Source organism: Battus philenor, unplaced genomic scaffold (genome assembly GCF_028537555.1).
Source record: "Battus philenor isolate CCGP_79_NKW_IND1 unplaced genomic scaffold, ilBatPhil1.0.hap1 SCAF_15, whole genome shotgun sequence".
Lineage (NCBI taxonomy): Eukaryota > Metazoa > Arthropoda > Insecta > Lepidoptera > Papilionidae > Battus > Battus philenor.
Window position 1 is genome coordinate 4,032,152 of NW_027181677.1, and position 21,031 is coordinate 4,053,182.

Sequence of the window (21,031 nt, forward strand, 5' to 3'; positions counted from 1 at the left end):
GTGACCTTGTTAAGATTGTGTGAAGACGTCAAATGCAGACCGCTTTTATCAAATCCTGTTGGAAATCTAAGGTTTAAGCCTATGTCCAACAATGGACATCCGTAGCAAATTATTTAATACACCAATTTTATTTAAACATTTAAATTGTGTAACCTAAAATTAATTTACAAGGGTTAATTTGTTAGTTTACGACCATAACATCAAGCACGATATAACTAAATAAACAGTAAAATATTTTAATATTTATTCTCGTCAATTTTTGACGAAGAAAAAATATCCGCATGTAATCACAGCTTTAGTTTTCATACAATTATTAACACCTAATATAATTATCTGCCTCTTTCACTTTCTTACAAAAGTGCGAATTAAAAAGGCTATTTTAACTGTCCAGCGAATATAAAATAGTAATATTCATTTTAAAGTAGTGAAACTTTTATAGACAAAGTAATAAGGTCTTACCTTCTCTGACATAAGGTTCGTAGTTTTATCGTGACGCTGTTGTGTGAAGAATATCGTAAAGACGGCGTGCGAGCGAGACGATGTCTCGTTCATGTTGGTTGCCGCGACGGTCCTGCAAGTACGCGCCATATTAAAAGATACATATAACGCGATTATTAGTGATTCTGATTTTCCCACATCACAAGCAACTTTGTTGTTTACAATATACTTCCTTATCGTTTCAGAGACTCCTCTTATTTTCGACTAACAGTGTAAAAATATCTTGCAGAAATTTGAACGTTCTTCAGGTTTAACCAAAATCCACCCAACAAGACTTCAAAATATTCGTATACACTAAACAAATTATACTTAACTCCTCAATAATCACGGTTTTAAAATTCACTTACGCTGACGTAAATTCAAAATTAAATCCAATCCATAATTCAAAATATCTTTATTCAAACAGGCACTTACACGCGCTTTTGATTTTTTTTTTTTTTTGATTGAATCGCCGATTATTTTAACTATAAGTAGTAAGCAAACACCGGCTCAGTACGCTGATCTGTTGAGAAGAGTCGGCCAGAAATTCAACAGTACCACATTTAAATAAAATTTAACAATTTTTTTATATGTACATTACAAACTCAAATGTGTAAATGACAACACACATCAATTTCTACGCATTTCGATCAACTAAAAAGTCTTGAACGCTATAATAAAATTTATTTAATAAGATACTTTTAATTTAGGTTTTGAATTAGGTTTAAAACTAAGAGACGGAAGGTCGTAGATATCTCGAGAAACTTTATTACATATGCGTACACCCATGCCCATAAAGGATTTGTTAACTTTAAATATTTTGCGAAACGTACCTAGCCTTGTTTCCCTCGTCGATGAGATCGTAAATATCCTGATAGGAGGTGACGGCAAGCTTGCTCAGGTCCTCCACGTAAGGCCCAAGTGCTGGGTGCTCACGCACGCGAAGGTTGCCCTTATTTTTGGGGTTCAGCAGATCGCGAACACGTTCGCAGTATATCTCCATGTATGACACTTCCACCTAAAGCAAGCAGTTAGTATATCAATTAAATACGTAATTATACGAAATATTTAAATAATTTGCAAGTAATGCACTATCAACGCAGCCAGTGCATTTATCTTTGTTTTTGATCACATTATTTATTTATTGTGTTTACTACTTCATACGATTTTTTATGCCTTAACTAAAACATTAAATTTAAAATTGGTCACATTTTACAGATTCAAAATAAAATCTATCTCCATAAACCATTAATTTCCATATATGTATGATTTGGAATTAACGAAAGTAATAAATTTTAAATGTTAGATTTTCACATATATTCTTATGAAAATATGACTATAAATTTTTTATATTTATTATTTAAATACATGAAACAGATTTGAATAAGTATTTTTTCATAATAATTAGATATATTATATAACATAAAAATATTTTAAAAATAATTTAACTTTAAATTTAAACATCACTTTTAAAAAAATTAACCCTTAATCGGCTTTTTGAATTATAACCACGAAATATTAAAACTAAAATTGATCAAACTTGTATATACAAAACAGATTGTAAATAAAAAACAGATAAAATTAACATTTGTTAAAGAATCTCTGAAAAAACGAAATAGCTTACGGAATATGTGAGGTCATCGGAAGTGGTCTGTCGGATGCGACGGAAGAGGTCCTTACAGATCTGAGGGATGATACCCTCTTGACCATCTTCGCCGCGGCCCATCATCGTGTATGATTTTCCAGCGCCGGTTTGACCGTACGCGAATATACATATGTTGTAACCTGTGAAATAACATCATTATTGTCATTACTGTTCCTGTAGAACATCCACTACTGGAAATAGGCCTCCACCATATATACTCAGTGAAACTAGTTGGAAGAGGTCAAAGTAATATCGAATACAGATAATATAAATTGGTAGTGCTAGACGAAGAGTTATAACAGATCATCTATTTCCAGCCATTATTTTTAGTGACGAACTAAACTTAAACTGACATTATAATATAAAAACAATGAGAAATCAAATCTGACGTAATTCATATAACATTCATTATCTGTTAACCAAAAGCGAGCTCTGCATACCACAATTATTTAAAAAAAAGTAATGAAATCTATGTACCGTCAAAAGCATGCTGCAACATTTCCTCTCCAATGTCTTTGTATACCATAATTTGTGAAGAAAACTCTGGGTCACTCGGCTGGAACAAAATTGCTACGTTTAATAGTCTGTAATAATTTATCATCTGGAAACGTCGCGCAAACAAAACCTATTCGGCACAAACAATAACAAACTGATTTTATAAATGCCAAGGTACCAAAGCGGGTACTCATAGAACACATTTTAAACATATTTTTTTTTAAATACCCCCATCAGCTTTTACCAACTCTCGCTTATTATCCTAAAGTTCTTCATTCTTTATTATTAATGCTTTTTTAATATGTTACTAGCAGATTAATTAATAAAGAATCTATATTCGAAGCCATTCGTGTAATTTTTTTTCTCTCACACAAACGGGTATAATTGTCTGTCTCACTAGCCCATTTATTTCAGTTTTCCATGCGAACGCGCTTTCTAAACCAAATCAAATTTTCAAGAATTTTCTTTTCTTGACACGGTGATAGTAAGTAGTAAAAGCCTTTACTCCTCTTTCAAATCATCCTGTATAGAGTAATGACTCTGAAATATTGCACATTAATTCATTTTTTCTATGGCAATGCGACAGGCCGGTAACGCCTGGCAGTACAAAATAGTAATCATTACGTTATTTATTATTTCTCATTGATTTTTCAATAGGGTGTACCATACATAAATTAACAGAAAATGGGCTATACATTTGCACCTCATTAAAGATCATTTTTAACTTTTTAAATAACTCACGTCAATTAAAAGTTTCTGCCACCACGTAGTAATTCTTTGTTACATCTCACTATTCAAATAAACTTTAAATATAAAAACCTTATAAATAATTCTCACTTAATCTCATAATTCCCTGGAGCCATGTTATCCTAGTGAGAGCAATTCACGCGTAAAATTTGCATAAATTAACCCGTTTCGCGAACTGTTTAATTATAATTTCAAAATTAAGCAGCCTGTTCTCGTCTTTGAAACATTTACAAATTACATTTGAACGCAACGGGAATATTTTAATCGAAATAATTAATGTAATAAAATACTAAGCACGAAACTAATAATAAAATAAAGCAATGAAAAACGAAACTAATAATAAAATAAAGCAATGAAAAATGTCATGACGTTTTCTAATTTAAAGTAATTGTTTGGCGTTAACACGTGCTGTTACTTGTTGGCATTTTCAGCTATCACTGGATTTGTGGATATAAATTACTAAAAACGATTAGTATCTATCCTTGTACTCTTTAAAATAAAGAAGCTTGACTCACCACTCGAAAGCCTAGCTTTGGGAAGTATATGTTTAGACTGAATCCTATTTAATTAATTAGAACTTATAGTTCGTTCATTATCATCATTAAACCCGTTGGAAGTCGACGGCTGGACATTCATTCTAATCGTATATTTGTTCTATATATCGTATATCTTTTCAATACTAAAAAATCTAACATTTTAAAATGAAGTTAAGATATATTAGTTTTATATAATTCGTAAAATATGGAAAAAAATTTTTCGTTAACTTTTAAGAAATATATTTTTATAAATACGAAGTGACAACGATGGTACGACGAAACGTATTAAATATCTTTCGATATTTGTAAAATTTTCCCTAAATATATAATGTAAAATAATAAAACTTTGATTTTAAACATTGCAAAATTAAAAGTTCCTTCAACATGAAGTAAATAAAAGTAAGAAGTATTTTATTAATTTAATAATGGGTATTACCTTTGCAAACTATTGAAAAAATAACGGAAATGAATGCGAATAGCGTAACAACTATGTGGTTCGATACAGAAGCCTTATACATCAGCGTGGGCCACAGATAGCCAATCCTATAATCCTGTTGCGGCTAAATCCAATATGGCCGCCGTCAAAAATGGGCGGTCACGCTAATGTCATGATTAACAACTAATTTAGCATGAAAATCTATAACCACGTGTTTAAATACAAAGTAAATTTAATTAACATTTAATAAAATTAAAACCTAACATATTATACGTATAAATATCAAATATCAGTGATAAGTAACATTGAGAATTAAAAAAAAATTGAAATGAAATTTGAAATTTGACTTGAGAAAATAAAAAATTCAAATATCATTATAGACAATCAACATATAATATTTACAAATGTCTACATGCATATGAAAAAATATTTTGTTCTCACATGCACAATTAATGACGACAATTGGATAAAAAGATAAAAACAGTTAATAGAGTACGAGCTATTTCTCTTGCCTCATACAATTAATTCATATGGCAACATATAAATGTTAATAAATATTTTTAATCTTTAAATTAAATTTCGAATACATAATCATTGCATAGAACAAACCTTTGTAGTATAATTTTAAAAAGCTTGAAAGAGTCCTTCGTGCTTCATTGGCAAATATCCAACACATAAATTAGATAAAATTGTCATTGTCCGACTACAAACTTACAAATCCTGCATTTTTTACTTGGTTCTGTGAACTCTAGACGGGAAAATGTTAATATTTCATGAAACTGTTTTATTAAAACATTCGTGCCAAACTATGTAAAATATATTTTACAGAACGCTGAGGTTTTACATTACATTACGTATTTGTTTGTTGAATAACTTGACATTTCTATAAAAAAAATTGTTTGAAAAAATATAATCAGACACAGAAAGACATGTAACGAATTTTATAAATATATCAAAGTTGCTTTAAAACAACAATACTATTTAATACGGGAAAGTTGAGAAAGTTTTGCCTTTAAAATTTATATATTTAGCCATTTTAACGTAAATTTATGTAATTAATAAGTAAAATATCTACAACGAATTACGTAAATTTTAGAGTGAAGGAAGACATCCCCGTGGAATGTGCCTGACCCGAAGCGATAAGGCAATCAATAAAAATACACATCTTTTGCTCTCGTTCATGTGTAGAATACTGTAGCCACCTATGGGATAGATCGGCGAAGTACCAGCTTTAATCTATGAATTCCATAGAGACGATCCAAGAGGCTGATTGGTAACAATGCTTTGGTGAACACTAAGCTTCAAAGCTTGGAGCATCGGCGAAAAGTTGCCACTTTATCGGTATCCTATAGACTGCATTTTGGAAAGTGTGAGTCGGATTTACACCAAACATTTCCCCAACCTCTTCCTACCATCGGACAACAAGACGCACGGATTCACGACATCCGTACACGGTTGGAGTCCCTTCCACCCGTGCTAAGCCTTTCGCTACTACTTTTATAGTGTGGACAGCCAAGAAGTGGAACAACCTACCAGGCAACTATAACTTAAGAGTTTTCAAGAAAAGAGTAAATAGATTTCATCTAGTATGTACCGTTGTAGACCTTGTCATCTCTTAACATCAGTTGAGACTGAGGTCAATATTTTTCCTACAAGCGAAAAAAGAAACCTAAAACGACCTATCTATAGGTTTAGTAAATAGTATTATAGGCTTTCCTACATCTTAACAGCTATGTTACTGTTTAATTAAAATATATATTCTCAGTTTGTCTATATTATGTTTTATATTTGTATCTGCTCGCTTTCTAAAGGTACGAGGGTGCCATATTCAAATTAAAATCCTTCATAATAAATGTAGATATAAAAAGGAAGTTATTTATATATTTATAAAAAGTGAAAGTAATTTTTGAATCTGTGTTATCTTAAAATTGTGTAAATTGCTAATCCGTTACTAACATGGCCTTTAAGTTAAAATTGTTACTACCGTATTAATATTCGATGGGCACACATATCTGAACCAATAACTTTATAATTATTAATCTCGAAGCGACATGTGATGACGCCCCCGTACAACCCTCTAAAAAGTCCATCCATTTTTAAAACTATTACAAGATTTTGCACTTATAACGCTTTGTAATAAAGGTCATTACACTGTATAACTATTTAAGCTTATATTGACAAAACTAACTGCTTTAACGTAATTAATAACTAGCTTCCTTTGTCAGCATACCGTCCGTCTATAATCGTAGCAAATCTTTGTTTCAAAAAAGACTTAAATGGCCTAATGAATTAAAATATTTGCGATGAAACATTAAAATTAAAACTGATTTTTTCCATTTAGCCACAGGATGTTCATTGTTTGATACAGGCCTTTCATATAAATTCGCAATAGAGAGCGACATATCAAACGTATATCTTTGTTCGGTCGTCTTGCGCTGCATTTGCTCGTCTGTGGTCTCAACTCTATAACCTAAAGACCCCAGCGGCAATATTTACCGCGCGCTGTGAGGTAGATTAAAAATAATAATAAATTATTAAAATTAAAATAGTATCCGTAACACAGTTGGTTCATTATTTCATATAGACAGGCCCTTCGCATTAATAATTCACTGAATCACTTGTCCGCTGTCATATCTATTGTGTTTGAAAATATGCCTTTAACTCACTCGACATTATGATCAATTTCCTGCTTTCAAACGATTCCAATGGTAATGAAGATAAATATGTTTTACTGCATTTTTAATGCTAACGGACTGTTGCTACCTTAATAAATGACAGTAAAATGTTATTTATAAAATTTACTAATGCTATAATTCATTTGAAATTGTTTTCGTAGACATTATTGTCTTACGCTTTGAAGGCGAGGTATCTTGTGAAATTACTTAAATAATATGACCTGTACAGCACACGTGCAATGTTCCACATAACATTATATTATAGAATTAGGAGCACCATGACTTACTATCAAGTTAAAGCTCTGCAATTCTTTCAAAAATATATTTGTTTAATATATTACTGTAATCTCAGTCGCTTAACGGACCATGAAGAAGGGAATGCTCGAGTGAAAAGACTCGAAGTTACTGACATAGCCCAGGGGATTAGCAAGTTCAAGTGGCAATAGGCAGGCCACATAGTGTGCTGAACAGTTGGTCGCCGAGCGCTTAAGTTTCTACGGTTCTAAACACTACGGATCATAAGACGCAACGTGAGACGATCTTGTTAAAGTCGTTACAAGATGTTGGATGCAGGCAGTTTCCAACGGCTCTGATTTACGAAGACGAATTATCTATCATAATAAATCCGCCATTTCTTACAAAGTTTTCAAGATTATGGTAGGTAGGAAAACATAATTTATTATTCCTATCAAAACAATATAGTTAATGTAATCTGAGAGATACAATCAGCAACTTGCGAACAAACAACAACAGCGAACATTCAGCATTTCTATTAAGTTCTCCATCTACCTCCCGTCGGGACCGGAAATACGATCCACGCGGCGTGGGCGGACGTTGACTGCACTCTCATCGATTGCGAAAAGCCCGAGCTAACCGAAACACATGTCGTCTACCAACTAAACTAAATAATATTTATTCGTAATTTAACGGCAAAGTTTTTTATGCTTTAAACTAACGAGACGAAACCTTAACCTTTTCTTACCCGGAATGGTAGCTCGTTTTTTTTTTTCTTAATTGATGTCGGAATGAGCCTTTATTAAGTTATGACTCTCTATGTTATATATATGTGATACAGTAACCAATCATTAGTAATAGTTACTTACTCGAAGAACAAAAGATTTCAGATACCTCTTTTTTACTTATAGATGTCAGTTTTACATGTATAGTTACCCCAAAACATTATGCAATATCGCAATGCGGATGATACGAGCCAATATTAGGACGTTAAATGTGTTGAAATATTTGATTTTCGGAGCATGTATAGCGCATATGAGAATTGGCTCAATTTTGTAATAGATGGAGTCAAGGTGAAGTCCTAAAAATTTAGTCATCTTAGTTCAGTTATAATTTAGTCATTAATTTAACTGGTTTACTTCATTATTATTTAGTGGATGTCGAAAGTTCATAAACACAGTTTTCTTCAAATTCATTAATCGATTATTATTTTAAGTCATTTGACTATTGTTCCTAAAGATTCATCAAGAACATGTTCAAAAGTATAGATGTTCCTATTTTTAAATTTAGCAGTACTATGGTCAAAAAATAAAACTACTGGATGATTTATGGCTTTCGTCATATCATTTATGTACATTAAAAAAGTAGTGGACTTTTAAAACTGCCCTGTGGTATTCCATATTTGATTGTGTTAGCTCGGACCTAAAGCGTAGTTTCGCATTTAGTGTTGGGACACAGTGTTAATATTTGTTACTTGTCTCTTCTCTATTAAGTACGATTTAAATTTAGGTTGTTTTCTCGTATTCCTCATGTTTCGTGCTCTTTAATAATACGCTATGATCAATAAAATCGAAAGCTTTCAACATATCCATGAACAGGGCCGTAACGTGCGTACTTTTATATATACTATTATTTATTTTATTAATTCGTAGACGTCTTTATTGATGTTTTTGTTTTTTCTGAAGCCTTTTTGCTATACTGTGAGAATATTATTATTTTACAAATAATTATGAAGTTGTTTGTTAATTACTTTCTCGAAAATTTTAGGAAAAATAGGAATAAGTGCTATAGACTTATAAGACCTTACATTGCCTCTATTATCTTTTTTAAACAAAGGTTTAATTACGGTTATTTTTAACTTGTCAAGAAAAATACGTTTTTCCATACATAGATTAATGATGCGACGTAGTATGGGAGCTAGATATAGACAATTACGCTTCATTATCCTGGTACTTTTATTTCTAAGATTAATGGATGGAGAATATGGAATTAAGAGTCATAAACATTGTCTTTAAAGGCTGTAAAATTATTGTTAAAAGTATGCGGTGTATTCATAAATTAATTTATTCAGTGAAAAAGTTATTAAAAGCCTCAACAATGGCTTGGGTATCGCGTATCAATTGCCCATTTAAATTTATTTGACAAATGTATTCCTATGGGTAGTTGAATTTTGTATTGTTTACAACGTTCCAAATAGCTTTAGTTTTATTTTCTGATTCCTGTATATACTTATTGTTCTAAGCTATTGTTGTAAGTCCCGCTTATTTATTAAAATTTTTAGCATAATTATTTAGTTTTTGTTTATTGCTATATTTGGTGAAACTCTATACATCCATAGTAATTGAATTTTTCTATTACTCAATTAAAAAACTCAATAAAACTCACTCAATAAAAAAACCCTTAGTTATCGATTTTGGATTATTTTATATGCCTAACTTAATTTTTTTGTGTGGTTAACATAGATAATTTAGACAACCAAACAGGACATTGGGGTCAGTGGCACTATATACATTACTAAAAGACAAAGATTTAAGGTAGTTTTTAAATAGTTTCAAGTTATGTATACTCTTGCGCTTAAATACGTACCAACAGGTATATAAGGTATTTCGTACCGGGAACCACAACGAAACTGTTTGCGAAAAGACCGCCCTTTGTACTTCATATTTTGCCTATTTCATCTAATTTATTTTTATATCCAGTGTACTATAAAGGGTAAATATATAAATAAATTACAAAGAAGTAGTAAATGATAATACACTATTTTAACAGCGTCAATTGTAGACAATTGAATTTGTCTATATACTTCCATAAAGTAAAGCCAAAAGGCTTAATCTCAACTCGAAAACTAAGTGAACAATGAGAATGAAATTAATATATTTTTTAAATACTTACATTGTGTGACCAGTACGAAAAATCGAAGTTGAAGCTTTTAGCCGCCTCCTTGTGGCCCGGCGGCAGTTTCGGATTCACTATCACTGAAACAAATAAATACAAACACTAGTGTTAACTTCTCGTCTAATCACACATATGAATACAAGTCTTCTTTCAGCGTCTGTCTGTTTAGAATTCACACCACGGTCCTAATGCGGATGTCAAACACCATTCACAAAATATGCTCGTTTTTTTACAATATTTTCCTTTACAATCAAATTCTTGAAAAGTCAACTATAGCCAAACCAAATTGTATATGTAAATACATTATAAATTAAACAAAATAAATATCGAACACTGTATGTTTACTGAATCACGTACGATCCTATCGTCACTGGTCGCATTTCTAACTTTTTAGTACTGAATGACAATTTTCGTATTTACTGGAGAATACAGGAAAACCTACGCCTCAAATGCGACTTATTGAATGATTATTTGTGGCTCTCATATATCCGTAAAAATATCCGAGTTCCTGTTTAATTTTTGTGCATAAATATTTCAAAGATGTTGTTATTTCGTTGGTTTTCATATGTTATGAAGTACTAGTTACAATATGCAACAAATACTCGTATTGTGAACCTTTATTTATGTTGGCAATAAATGTAATTCATGTAAAAAAAATATTACTCTTTTGCTTTTAAATACATATTTGACAAAGGCTGCACAAAAATTTCAAATTTTAAAAAATGTCTCGGATTATCGTGAAGTTTGGCCACCCCTTGTACAAGAGATAAGGTATTAATATTAAAACTTGTTATTTTTAAAGATTTATTATTATTAACAATCAGCAAACAGATTTAAAGCAAATCATACCATCTTTATCACCTTAGAAACTATTTTATTACGTAAAATTTGGTAGACTACTGTTAAAGTAAAATTAGTGGAACTGTACCTTAAATGAGGAATTAGTTAATTACACTACCGATTTAGCAAAAAAATAGTAAGACTGACTCTTACACGTAAAGTCAAAAGGACTAACCCTTTAACCTAAAATTAGTAAAGCTGACCCTTTAACGAAAAATTAGCTGAACTGTCCATTTAAAGTAAAATTAGTAGAACTGACCCTTTAACGATAAATTAGTGGAACTGTTACTTTAACGAAAAACTACCAGAACTGTCCTTTTAATCCTTTTAATCAAAAATTTGTAGAGCTTACTTTTTAATGCAAAATTAGATCAGATCGATTCTTTCTTTAACATAAATTAGCTATTAGTTTAACTTTCCCTTTAACATATAATTAGCTGTCTCTTTCCCAATAAACATATTTCAATTATTTTCAAATTTCGTTTGTAGCAATCATTCGGCTCTGCCATAATCGGGCAAGAGTAACCCTAGCATAAAATTATCATTAGCAACCTTTACTTTAGAGTGCTTCAGACGAACATCTCAAGTTGGGAGTGGTGCTTAAGAGCTCACACAAAGCTATGTATGTATGTATAACGAAGGAGGTACTCTGTCAGTCGTAATAAAGGATAGAAGTTATGTTTGTGTGCGTAATGGAGGAGGTAAGGTGTCGGGAGGGCGCTTGCCGACGGTCCGTCGCGACGTATCGACCGACGACGCGCCGCGAAACGACGTGCAGGTGAAGAAGCTAAAGGTTTTCACATGTGACCTGATACAGAGTACCATGCTTAGCGATTTTAAAATCAATAAAATAATCATTTCTATCATCACTGTTTCAATTTTCAAAGAAATCATAATTAGATGCTTTTGTATTATTCAATAGTATTTTTAAAAATATATCTATAGTTTCTTTCATTGCTGTAAGCCCCAAAAGATGTCACTGGACACTTAGGATTCTGGAGTGGAGACCAAGAACAAACACGAACAAGTCGACAGTCGACTTTGTTGAGATCATCCGAAGACGCTAATTAAACGAAGAATCAGTTCCCTTATTTTTTATTATCTGTAATTTATTACGGTATATCTTATTTCAGTGCTGAAAATAATTTGTATTTTTTTTCTATAAAACTTATGATGAGTATCATAAACGTATTTATCAACAATGAGCTATATAGTGAATTCTCAAAATCCCATGTAATTACAAAAGAACAATAAAATAATAAATATTTTCAACCCGCTTCCGCGTGGCATTAAGTCGCGGCTTTATGTTTTTATGAGTCATCAATGCAATCCGCTATTGCAGCGGCTGCATCGAACGAGCGCACAGAGATCGCATTACCTAGTCTTCTTCCACTATAAACAGAATTTACGGTGCACAGGAGTTTACGACAAAATGAAACTGGAAAAATTAGATCTACGGTATTGCTTATAAGCTATTATGTGTCAAGAATTACGGGCATTTATTAACTAACTGCAAAACATAGGACGACACGATGTCTTGCGCTGTCCGTATCCAACGACTTTCCGGGACCTTAGTTATGCCGTCGATCCAACTGGTGGAGACCACACATGCCGCGTTTACCGACTCATGGTCGCCATTCAAAAACCTTTTAGGCCTTCAAGGCTATCGCTTGGCGAACAATGTGCCCTGCCTACTGCCATTTCGAGACGAGAAATACTTCTCCTAAATCTCCTCATTTCTGATACGATCTTGCAGCGAAGCTCCGAGTTTTCCTTTCTATTGCTTCGTTAAACCTAACTAGCGCAAAATACTTAAAAGTTTAAAAGTATTAACAATAAAAATGCCTCTATGAGGTTCCACCCCCACAGCACGACTGCTAATATTTATGTGAAATTTAAATCAATAAGATAACGGCTGTTTATAGAAGTGAAGAAAATCTTGGGCGAATCGCATCGGCTGGGATGAAATATAAGCGAATGGAACATGAACACGGATTTAGACAAGTTCATATTAGTGTAAAGTAATTTTAAAAAAGGAATCCCAACAGCGTAAACATAAAATGCCTCGTACTGGCCAATAAATTACAGCACTCTTTCTATTTTTGAACAGAGGTCTTTGTCTCAACAGACGAACGATTACAAGACTATCATAAATTCTTATTACAAATAAAATCTATCTGTTCAACATTGGAAGCAATACACAAAGACTGCAGACTATGAACGAGTCTTTGTATCGACAAACGGCGCCGTCGAGGTCATCGACACAAAGTTTCTTAGAACAAAATTCACTATCGACCGTCGATGCAATAAAAACTAACACTGAATATATATATATAAATGTATATATATATGCACTTATATATAAAAGTACACATATATAATTATGTATATATTTACATATAAAAATATACATAGTTATGTATGTGTGTATATATACTACTATACTATAGACGCTCACTTCAAACCATAGGCCTCCCCTAAAGATATCTATGGAGGGATATACCATAAATGTAAACCTATACAATTAATACACAAAGTGTGAATTATATACGACTGTATTCCGAGAATCGAACCAGGGAGCTACAAGTCTAAGCCATCCATTACTCTTCCATTGCTCTTTAACATAAAAAATATGTTTACGTTTCCACAATGAAAGTATTAATACTCTAATGTGCCTAAGTGTGTTTATATGTCTTATTTAAAGTACAATCTAAGTCTAAAGAATGCACATTTTTTACGATTTATATTCAAAACGGATTTCTTATTACATTCGGTGACTAAACCATAAGCCTTCACTAGTTAATTACAGACGTTACATAAAATCTCTACTCAGTATGAGGTCCTACACTTATCACATGTAAAGAAAAAAAAGACATTACAAACCATCTATAAAAATATTGAAATACATTTTCAGATTGTAACCCTTTGATAACAGAGTACAATGGTAGAAACCCTCACATCCCGTTTAGGTGAGTTTTCTGTTGTTATTTTGCAGGAAATAGCACCGCCCACGCGGTAAAGCCGAGGGGATACACACAAAGCCTTTGTAATATTGACTCAACTCGGAAAATCTAATAAAAAAGCTTTGGGTGGAGAGCATCTGCTTTTTATATTTTTTTTTGTTCATTCTGTTATGAAAGTTTTATGAAAACTTTATATCTTTCTATGTAAACATGCATATTTTGAAAGAACGACCAAAACTGTGACAATTTTTTTTATAATTAATGGTATCATCGTCATCATATCAGCAGATAGACGCTCACTGCAACACCAAGGTCCACCAAAAGTCGCCACGATAGCGGGTCTTCGCTGCCAACGCCTAGTCTACGCGCTCGTAGTCGGCTCTTAAAAAACCTTTCAACACCATACAAATTATATCAACTATAACTAAATCTCAAAAGTTTAATTTATTAATTAAAACCACCATATAACAAATTAGTTACTATAATAAAGTTTAAAATTCTTTCAGTTTATCCCCCGGGCTTAGCCGGTTTACGAACTCTACTTAAATTTGTTAGCGATTCAGAGGCGAGGGTAAATAACCGAGACGATTGAAGTGATGAGGTCAACACTCGGCTAGACGATCGCCTAAGGCTGTACCGATCTGAGGGTGTCCATTGCGAAGCATTAACGCGAATAATTCGACGATGGAAGCTTTTGTCAAACTATTTCCATTTAATACGGCTAATATTTATATTATTACTAACATACTTTTTAGGTCATTTATTGAATTTTTATGCCATACATAATCAGTTTTCGGTGTAAAAACTTTAAATGTATAGCTGATTTGCTGTCCATTAATGTATGGTACACCTGTCTACAAATGAATGGGTTCAAAAACACTTAATAACGTATTCATAATAGAGTAAGAAAAAACCTTTTTAAAATTCTAATTACCGCATAAAGCCTTTGTACGCCAGTACAGATATAATGATCTGTCGTATTTCAATGAAAAAAAAATTAACGTAACATATTTAAGAGTGAACACTTGGATAATTGGAGACAAATGCCAAAAGATTTAAAGTTTTTTTACTGACGAACATACTATCTGTAACTGTATATATATAGTATTATGCGCAAAGTCAAATAATTTTTTTTTTATGTCAAACGATACAGAAGCTACGATTTACATGTATTTATTCATACACGTGGATATTATTTTTGATTTAAAAGAAGGGGAAAACTGAAGCCTCCCCATTATTTATTACCATTTATCGTAATTCTTCTCGGAGCAAACAGAGACAGCAAGGAGTGTCCCTTCCTACATATAACCTATATAGTTATCATTCAATTTATTTTTATTGTCTTTTAAAATAATCACACAGACGTATCTTCCTAGCAATCCATAGATTCACCCTGAGGGTACCTGACACGGAGTTCGAGGGTAAAGACTCGCGTAGCATGTTTAGGATGGCCTCCTTGCAATGCTATATTAAAAAAAAAGTTACAGAAATTATAATGAACCTCTGTAACCAGTGTATATCTCATGTAATCTGTTTTTCGCTTTTAATGAATTACTTTTAAACTTCTAATATGGCGGTTATAGCAAATATTGAGAATCGATGTACAAATTTGACTATTCTTTTGCGTTATAGTAAGGTTTACTCACATACAGTGACGTTTGTGGACGATCTACAATATACACGAAATACGTATATATAGTTTTATTCGTAAAAATCCAATTTTAGGGAGCATTACACCTTTTATTCTCCCATACGAATTACAAAGAAACATTAAAAACCCGTAATTACTTATCAATTATTAACAATAAAAAACTATTGTAGTATCATAAAAACAAACCAATTTAAATCATTATAATACCATAAGAAACTTAATTTTGTAAACAATCGTTATGTATTAATATACATTTTATTTATTCATGGCTTGCGACAGGCCACTTTTGACCTTACGACATCTGTCAGTTATTCTTTGAAATAAAATCTAGGCATTTATTTAAAAAAGGGAAAAAACTCAAAAAACAAACACATGATTATAAATTTGGTAATTTATATATTTATAAGTTATTGGATACCGACAGAATAACTTTGCATCGTTTTTAATTTTATCGCACTGAACCAACGTTTCGATCCTCAAAGAACTCAATATCAAAGAGAAATTATCTTAGACTATGCAAATACGTCATAAAGCTCTTTGGACTTGTTACTCGTAATAAGGACTCAATAAAATGTTTGGTGGTGCAAGGCAAAGTGGAAAACGATCTTGTTGACGCACTTCATCGTGATTAACAAGCCTCTAAAACTAAGTAAATAAATGGTCTCACTCCGCCAAATATCGAGCTATTTAAAATAATTTGTCTATCTATTTCGCCTCAAGTACTACACGTCAAATAGACGTTTCACACATCCATAATTACCCTCTGTACACTAGAGTTCAAATGGTACGCGATATTACATTGTACGGAAGCTCGCGTGCAAGCGGGAGAACGCCCGGGGCAAAACCCGTGCGTTGGCCGAAATGAACTTTACCCTGGATACTTTATTGCTGTAATGTACAGGTGACGTTCTCTCACGACCTACATTAAGAGGGTCGTAAAGAATTATTGAAATTCGTTGCGTATCCGCGGGCGTTCAAAATTCCCTCAGGCAGGCTTTTAGTTAAATTAAACTACTCTTACAAAAAAATTACATATTATAAAATGTATGAATCAGGGTGACTTGCAGGACATTCAACTAGTCCGCCCCGATTCCTGAAAATGTTCTTTTCAAAGTTTAATATTGAAAATTCTGAGTAACATGGAATTTGCTATCTTAATGTACTATTACATATGCACATTGTTCTTTATAATCTAACATACAGAATAGATAGTCACACTGCACAGAACAGATGGTCGTTGCGACCTTTAGGTTCCGGAATAAAAACTACAGACTAGACAAATACAGCATCGTCTCCCCACAATGTGGACTCTCCGGAAGGAGCTGGATAAAGACCGCTTTTAACCAGTCTTATAAATCTATAGGGGAGGCCAGGCGAAGTACTACAGCTAAAATGATGACGATGATGATGATTTTAATTCCAAATTTGACAACCACTGAAATGATGAAATGAACCCCGAAATAGAAAAAATTGCCTACGTTCCAGCTTAAAAAATTCTGTTCAAATAAATAACCATATTATATTTAGCACAACTTTTGTTGCCTATGTGTTTAGCAGTTTTTAGGTTATCGCAATATTTTCTTTTCCTTGCGACCACTTAATCAAATGACATTAATTAAACTGCGCATCTGCGCACAACTTTACCTAATTACAAACTTTCTAATTATCTACTTTCGGGTTCTTCTTTTCTTAGCAGTTTTGATTTATAAATAGGTTATATACGTTAACTTAATAAAGGTTGAAGTACACAACTGACAACCTTAAGCATGTTAATTAACTTTGATATATACTACACTGCTGGATATAGGCATAGGCCCATAGCATCCCAATGATACCGGATAGTAGCAGCCTACAAGCCGCGTCTTAGCAACGTTGTCTCTTGTTGTTGTCACGTTGCAGATGGACGACCTAAGCTCCGCTTGCAGAAATTAATATAACTTGAGGAAATTTAGCAGAAATCCCTTCAGAATTCCGTGTACTTCGGGGTTGGGCAAAATCATAGCAGCCTATAGTCCAGAAGTCTGTTGCTAGACATTAGGCTTCCCTTATAGATTCCGAAAGGGACCAATTGGAAACTCCCTGAACCACAAGTCTTCCGACGAAATTTTCTTAGTCATCTGTTAACATTCTTAGTGGACGTACACTGCGCTTGCACAATTTAATGTAACTTGAGGAAATTTAGCACAAAGTCTACCCAGAATTAATATAATAGCTATAATTTTATCGTATATATCGCTTTAAATAAATTCACACATATATTTGTTTGAAGCGGCATCGCAGTAATGAAATTATCATAACAAATGCGATGGCAGATCCGACGGTAGCGTTTCATGGGCGTTGCCGTGTATACCCCGCTTAATAAAAAGCTAATGCATATTAATGGACCCTCGGCAGATGGTGACGCACGCGATGACGTCATCGCATCCCACTTTACGTGTCATTTAACAATGCGCGACTTTGAACTTGAAAAATTGAACCCCAGGTAACACGCTTCATAAAATATTTTCATAACAGTCGATCAATATTAAAAATAGGGATTTTATACACTTCTGTGTCAACACCTCAGCTGGTAGAGAACCACTGCAAGTCACTAAACCTCCGCCATAGATCCCCACAATGACAACAGCCTGAGACTTTGTTTATGTTGTTGGTCTACCTAGTGGGGGGGGGCATAAACACTATGCGACATCCGGCTCGTGGTCGCCATTCCAGAACCTTTCCCAACGAATGTCGGTAGCACGATGTGCTCCGCCTACAGCCACTTGAGACTTGCAATTCTTCGAGCGACGTCGCAAATATTATTCTCCCGAGTAATGTCTCTGTATAATCGTCTTATAAATTTAAGAAGTTTATTGAAATCAAAAACTAAAAAAAATTTCCATTACATTGTTGAGATTGTTACGTGATAATATATTTGGGAATAAATTATTCTACTACTCTATGAAAATGTACACAAAAAAAATTATCTAATTATGTTGCGCGCTCTTAGATAAAGCCACGTTTTGTACACCCGTTAAGCAAGTCCCCCTACAAATTACGATTAATAACGAAGCCCATAACGATATCATTATCTGTCGCAACTTATATAAACCACTTCACACGTTATAATATCATTTGGCTCAAATAACACTAACACCGATGTAGATACGGCTAATATATTTTAATCTCCGGTCGACCGCGCATTATAAAGGCATACGCCCCGACCCGTACCTAATTAAAAATCTAAAATTAACCAATATAAAAATTCAATTAGGGTAAATAAACTTTTACATACCTCTGTGAAAAAACCTAATTAAACACAAAAAGTATATTTAACATAAGTTTTTTACTCAAGACTTCCGTAAGTAGTAATAAAATCGCAACGTACGAATAATTCGTCATCACCATAATTGCAACCACAAGACATCCGCTGCTGTAAATAGGCCCACCCTATAGATCTACAATAGGACCTGTTGGAAGACGTCTTCTAACTTGTGGCTAACTATTATTTGGGATATACCGGTTACTTTCGTTTGTCTTTCTCCTGTAGCGGCGTCAACTGGCTATGTTCGCTCGGTACCTAACGTACCCCTTTTTTTAATTTTAATTTGTATCGTTAAGGTAATTTGTTTATAATATAATATTTTTCACCCGTGTTATGGGCAGACAGACAGGAGAGGAATTGCCCCTATGTGATACGGATCTTTCTTCTCCCAGGTACGAGTCATGACAGCGTTCTATTATTATTTACAATTTTTCTTATAGGTAAATACAACTTTTAATTTATTCATATAAACAATATGATTTAAAATTTTTACTCCATTATACATTAATTGCTGCATTATTATATTTCAAGTCGCCGCCCAAGCACTACAGACCGCTAAACCGAGCCAACTCATCAAAAGATTCTGCCGTAGATTTTTCCTAAGGAGGTTTTTGCAAAGGGGGCTACTAACGTACCGTTTAAAGCAAATAAAGGAAAGTGCTCATAAAGCGTTTGACAAAGGATCGGCTTTGCTCTCTTTGCTCTACGAAGAATTTTCTACTTGACTCCTGTTTCGATCTCATATACCAAATCCGATAGTCCTCTACACGGCTTGAGCAACTTTGAGCCAATGTGGCCCAGAAAATAATACAATAAATAAAAACATAGCAAACTAAAAACTGTATACAATGTATAGAAGTAATTATTCTAACCATGTACTAGTTCAAAGTGGATTAAAATAGCAAGCGAATAGTACTTAATGAGAACTCGAAGCGCGTACAGTTCGCGTCTAGCTATGCTCGACTTATCAACTGTAATTGCAATTTAAAAATAAACGACTCCTGGAATAAAAAAAATCCGTCCAAAGGCGGAGCTGAAGCCGCTCACAAGTGGAAGTTTCCTCGACTGTGACTATGACGCAGACGCAATCGACTTCGGTACAAGTTGCTAAAGCCCTTGATTAAAAGAGCTTCAATATTTTTTTAGTTTTTAAACGCATTTCGCAAACATTAATAAAATAACACAAAAAATGTACATAACTATTTTCATACATGTATGTATTTTACACGGGTTTTTCACTTTAATTTTCCCATGAATAGCTTGATTTAAATTATTATATTTTGTAAATATCTCTTACTTTCAACATAATGTCTTTCAATGGTAATTTTAAATTTATTCGTCATTGTTTCGGCCCATAGACGCCCACAGCGACGTGTATACCTCACTGAAAGATATCAATGGAGTGCATAATTGCCACATTAGTGGCGATTGCTGTTTGATATTATAGTACGCAATGGACGCTGTTGCTCATCCTCTGGAAAACTTGTCTGTGAGCAGTAGCAATCCTATACAATTAAGGCACAAAATGTGTATAATGAAAAATTGTATTTTTGAAATAGAACCCACGACCTATGATCGTCTCAGTCCTCTACCGGCTCCCAATGCTCATGCTACACGTACATTATTCAATTCAAATGGAGAAATCGATATGGATTTAAGATAATGCTTTTATTTAGCCGATGTTACAAAAGATTATCTGGTCTCATTTATTTTATAAACTAAAACGATAAGTTATAAATTTACACTCTGTCTTTAATCAATTAAAACAATGCATACTGCATATTTTAAAATATTTTTATAACATTTTCCGTAATGCTCACCTTGCCATTCTTATTTAAATTTAAATAATATAAAAGTACCAGTAATTTTTTTACGCAAGTGAGCGATATGTCGCTTATTTGCGGAAACCAGCCCGTAACAATTCTTTATGTTATAAAGTGATAGACCATTAAAACCTCCAGACTTTAAAAAAATAGTCCACATCTGATTTCATCATATAAGCATTGAGACTATCCTATTCTTCTGCATATTCTTATCTTGAAATTTTTATGATAGGATAGATTCAGAATAAATGCCAATTCACTGCACTATCAAAGACACCAATATTAACCCGAAACCTTGAAGCGGGGAAAA

At 33.1% G+C, this 21,031-nt stretch overlaps 1 protein-coding gene across 1 annotated transcript in view; it reads right to left on the reverse strand.

Annotated features, from left to right (window-relative positions):
• LOC137918948 (kinesin-like protein unc-104) overlaps nt 1-21,031 on the reverse strand; it is a 122,973-nt gene that overhangs the window by 33,820 nt on the left and 68,122 nt on the right. Inside the window, exons 4-8 of the mRNA XM_068761894.1 lie at nt 10,138-10,220; nt 2,600-2,678; nt 2,102-2,262; nt 1,311-1,495; nt 460-571 (exon numbers count right to left, since the gene is read on the reverse strand). Of these exons, the coding sequence (XP_068617995.1) occupies nt 460-571; nt 1,311-1,495; nt 2,102-2,262; nt 2,600-2,678; nt 10,138-10,220 (620 nt within the window). The remainder of the gene's footprint in view (nt 1-459; nt 572-1,310; nt 1,496-2,101; nt 2,263-2,599; nt 2,679-10,137; nt 10,221-21,031) is intronic.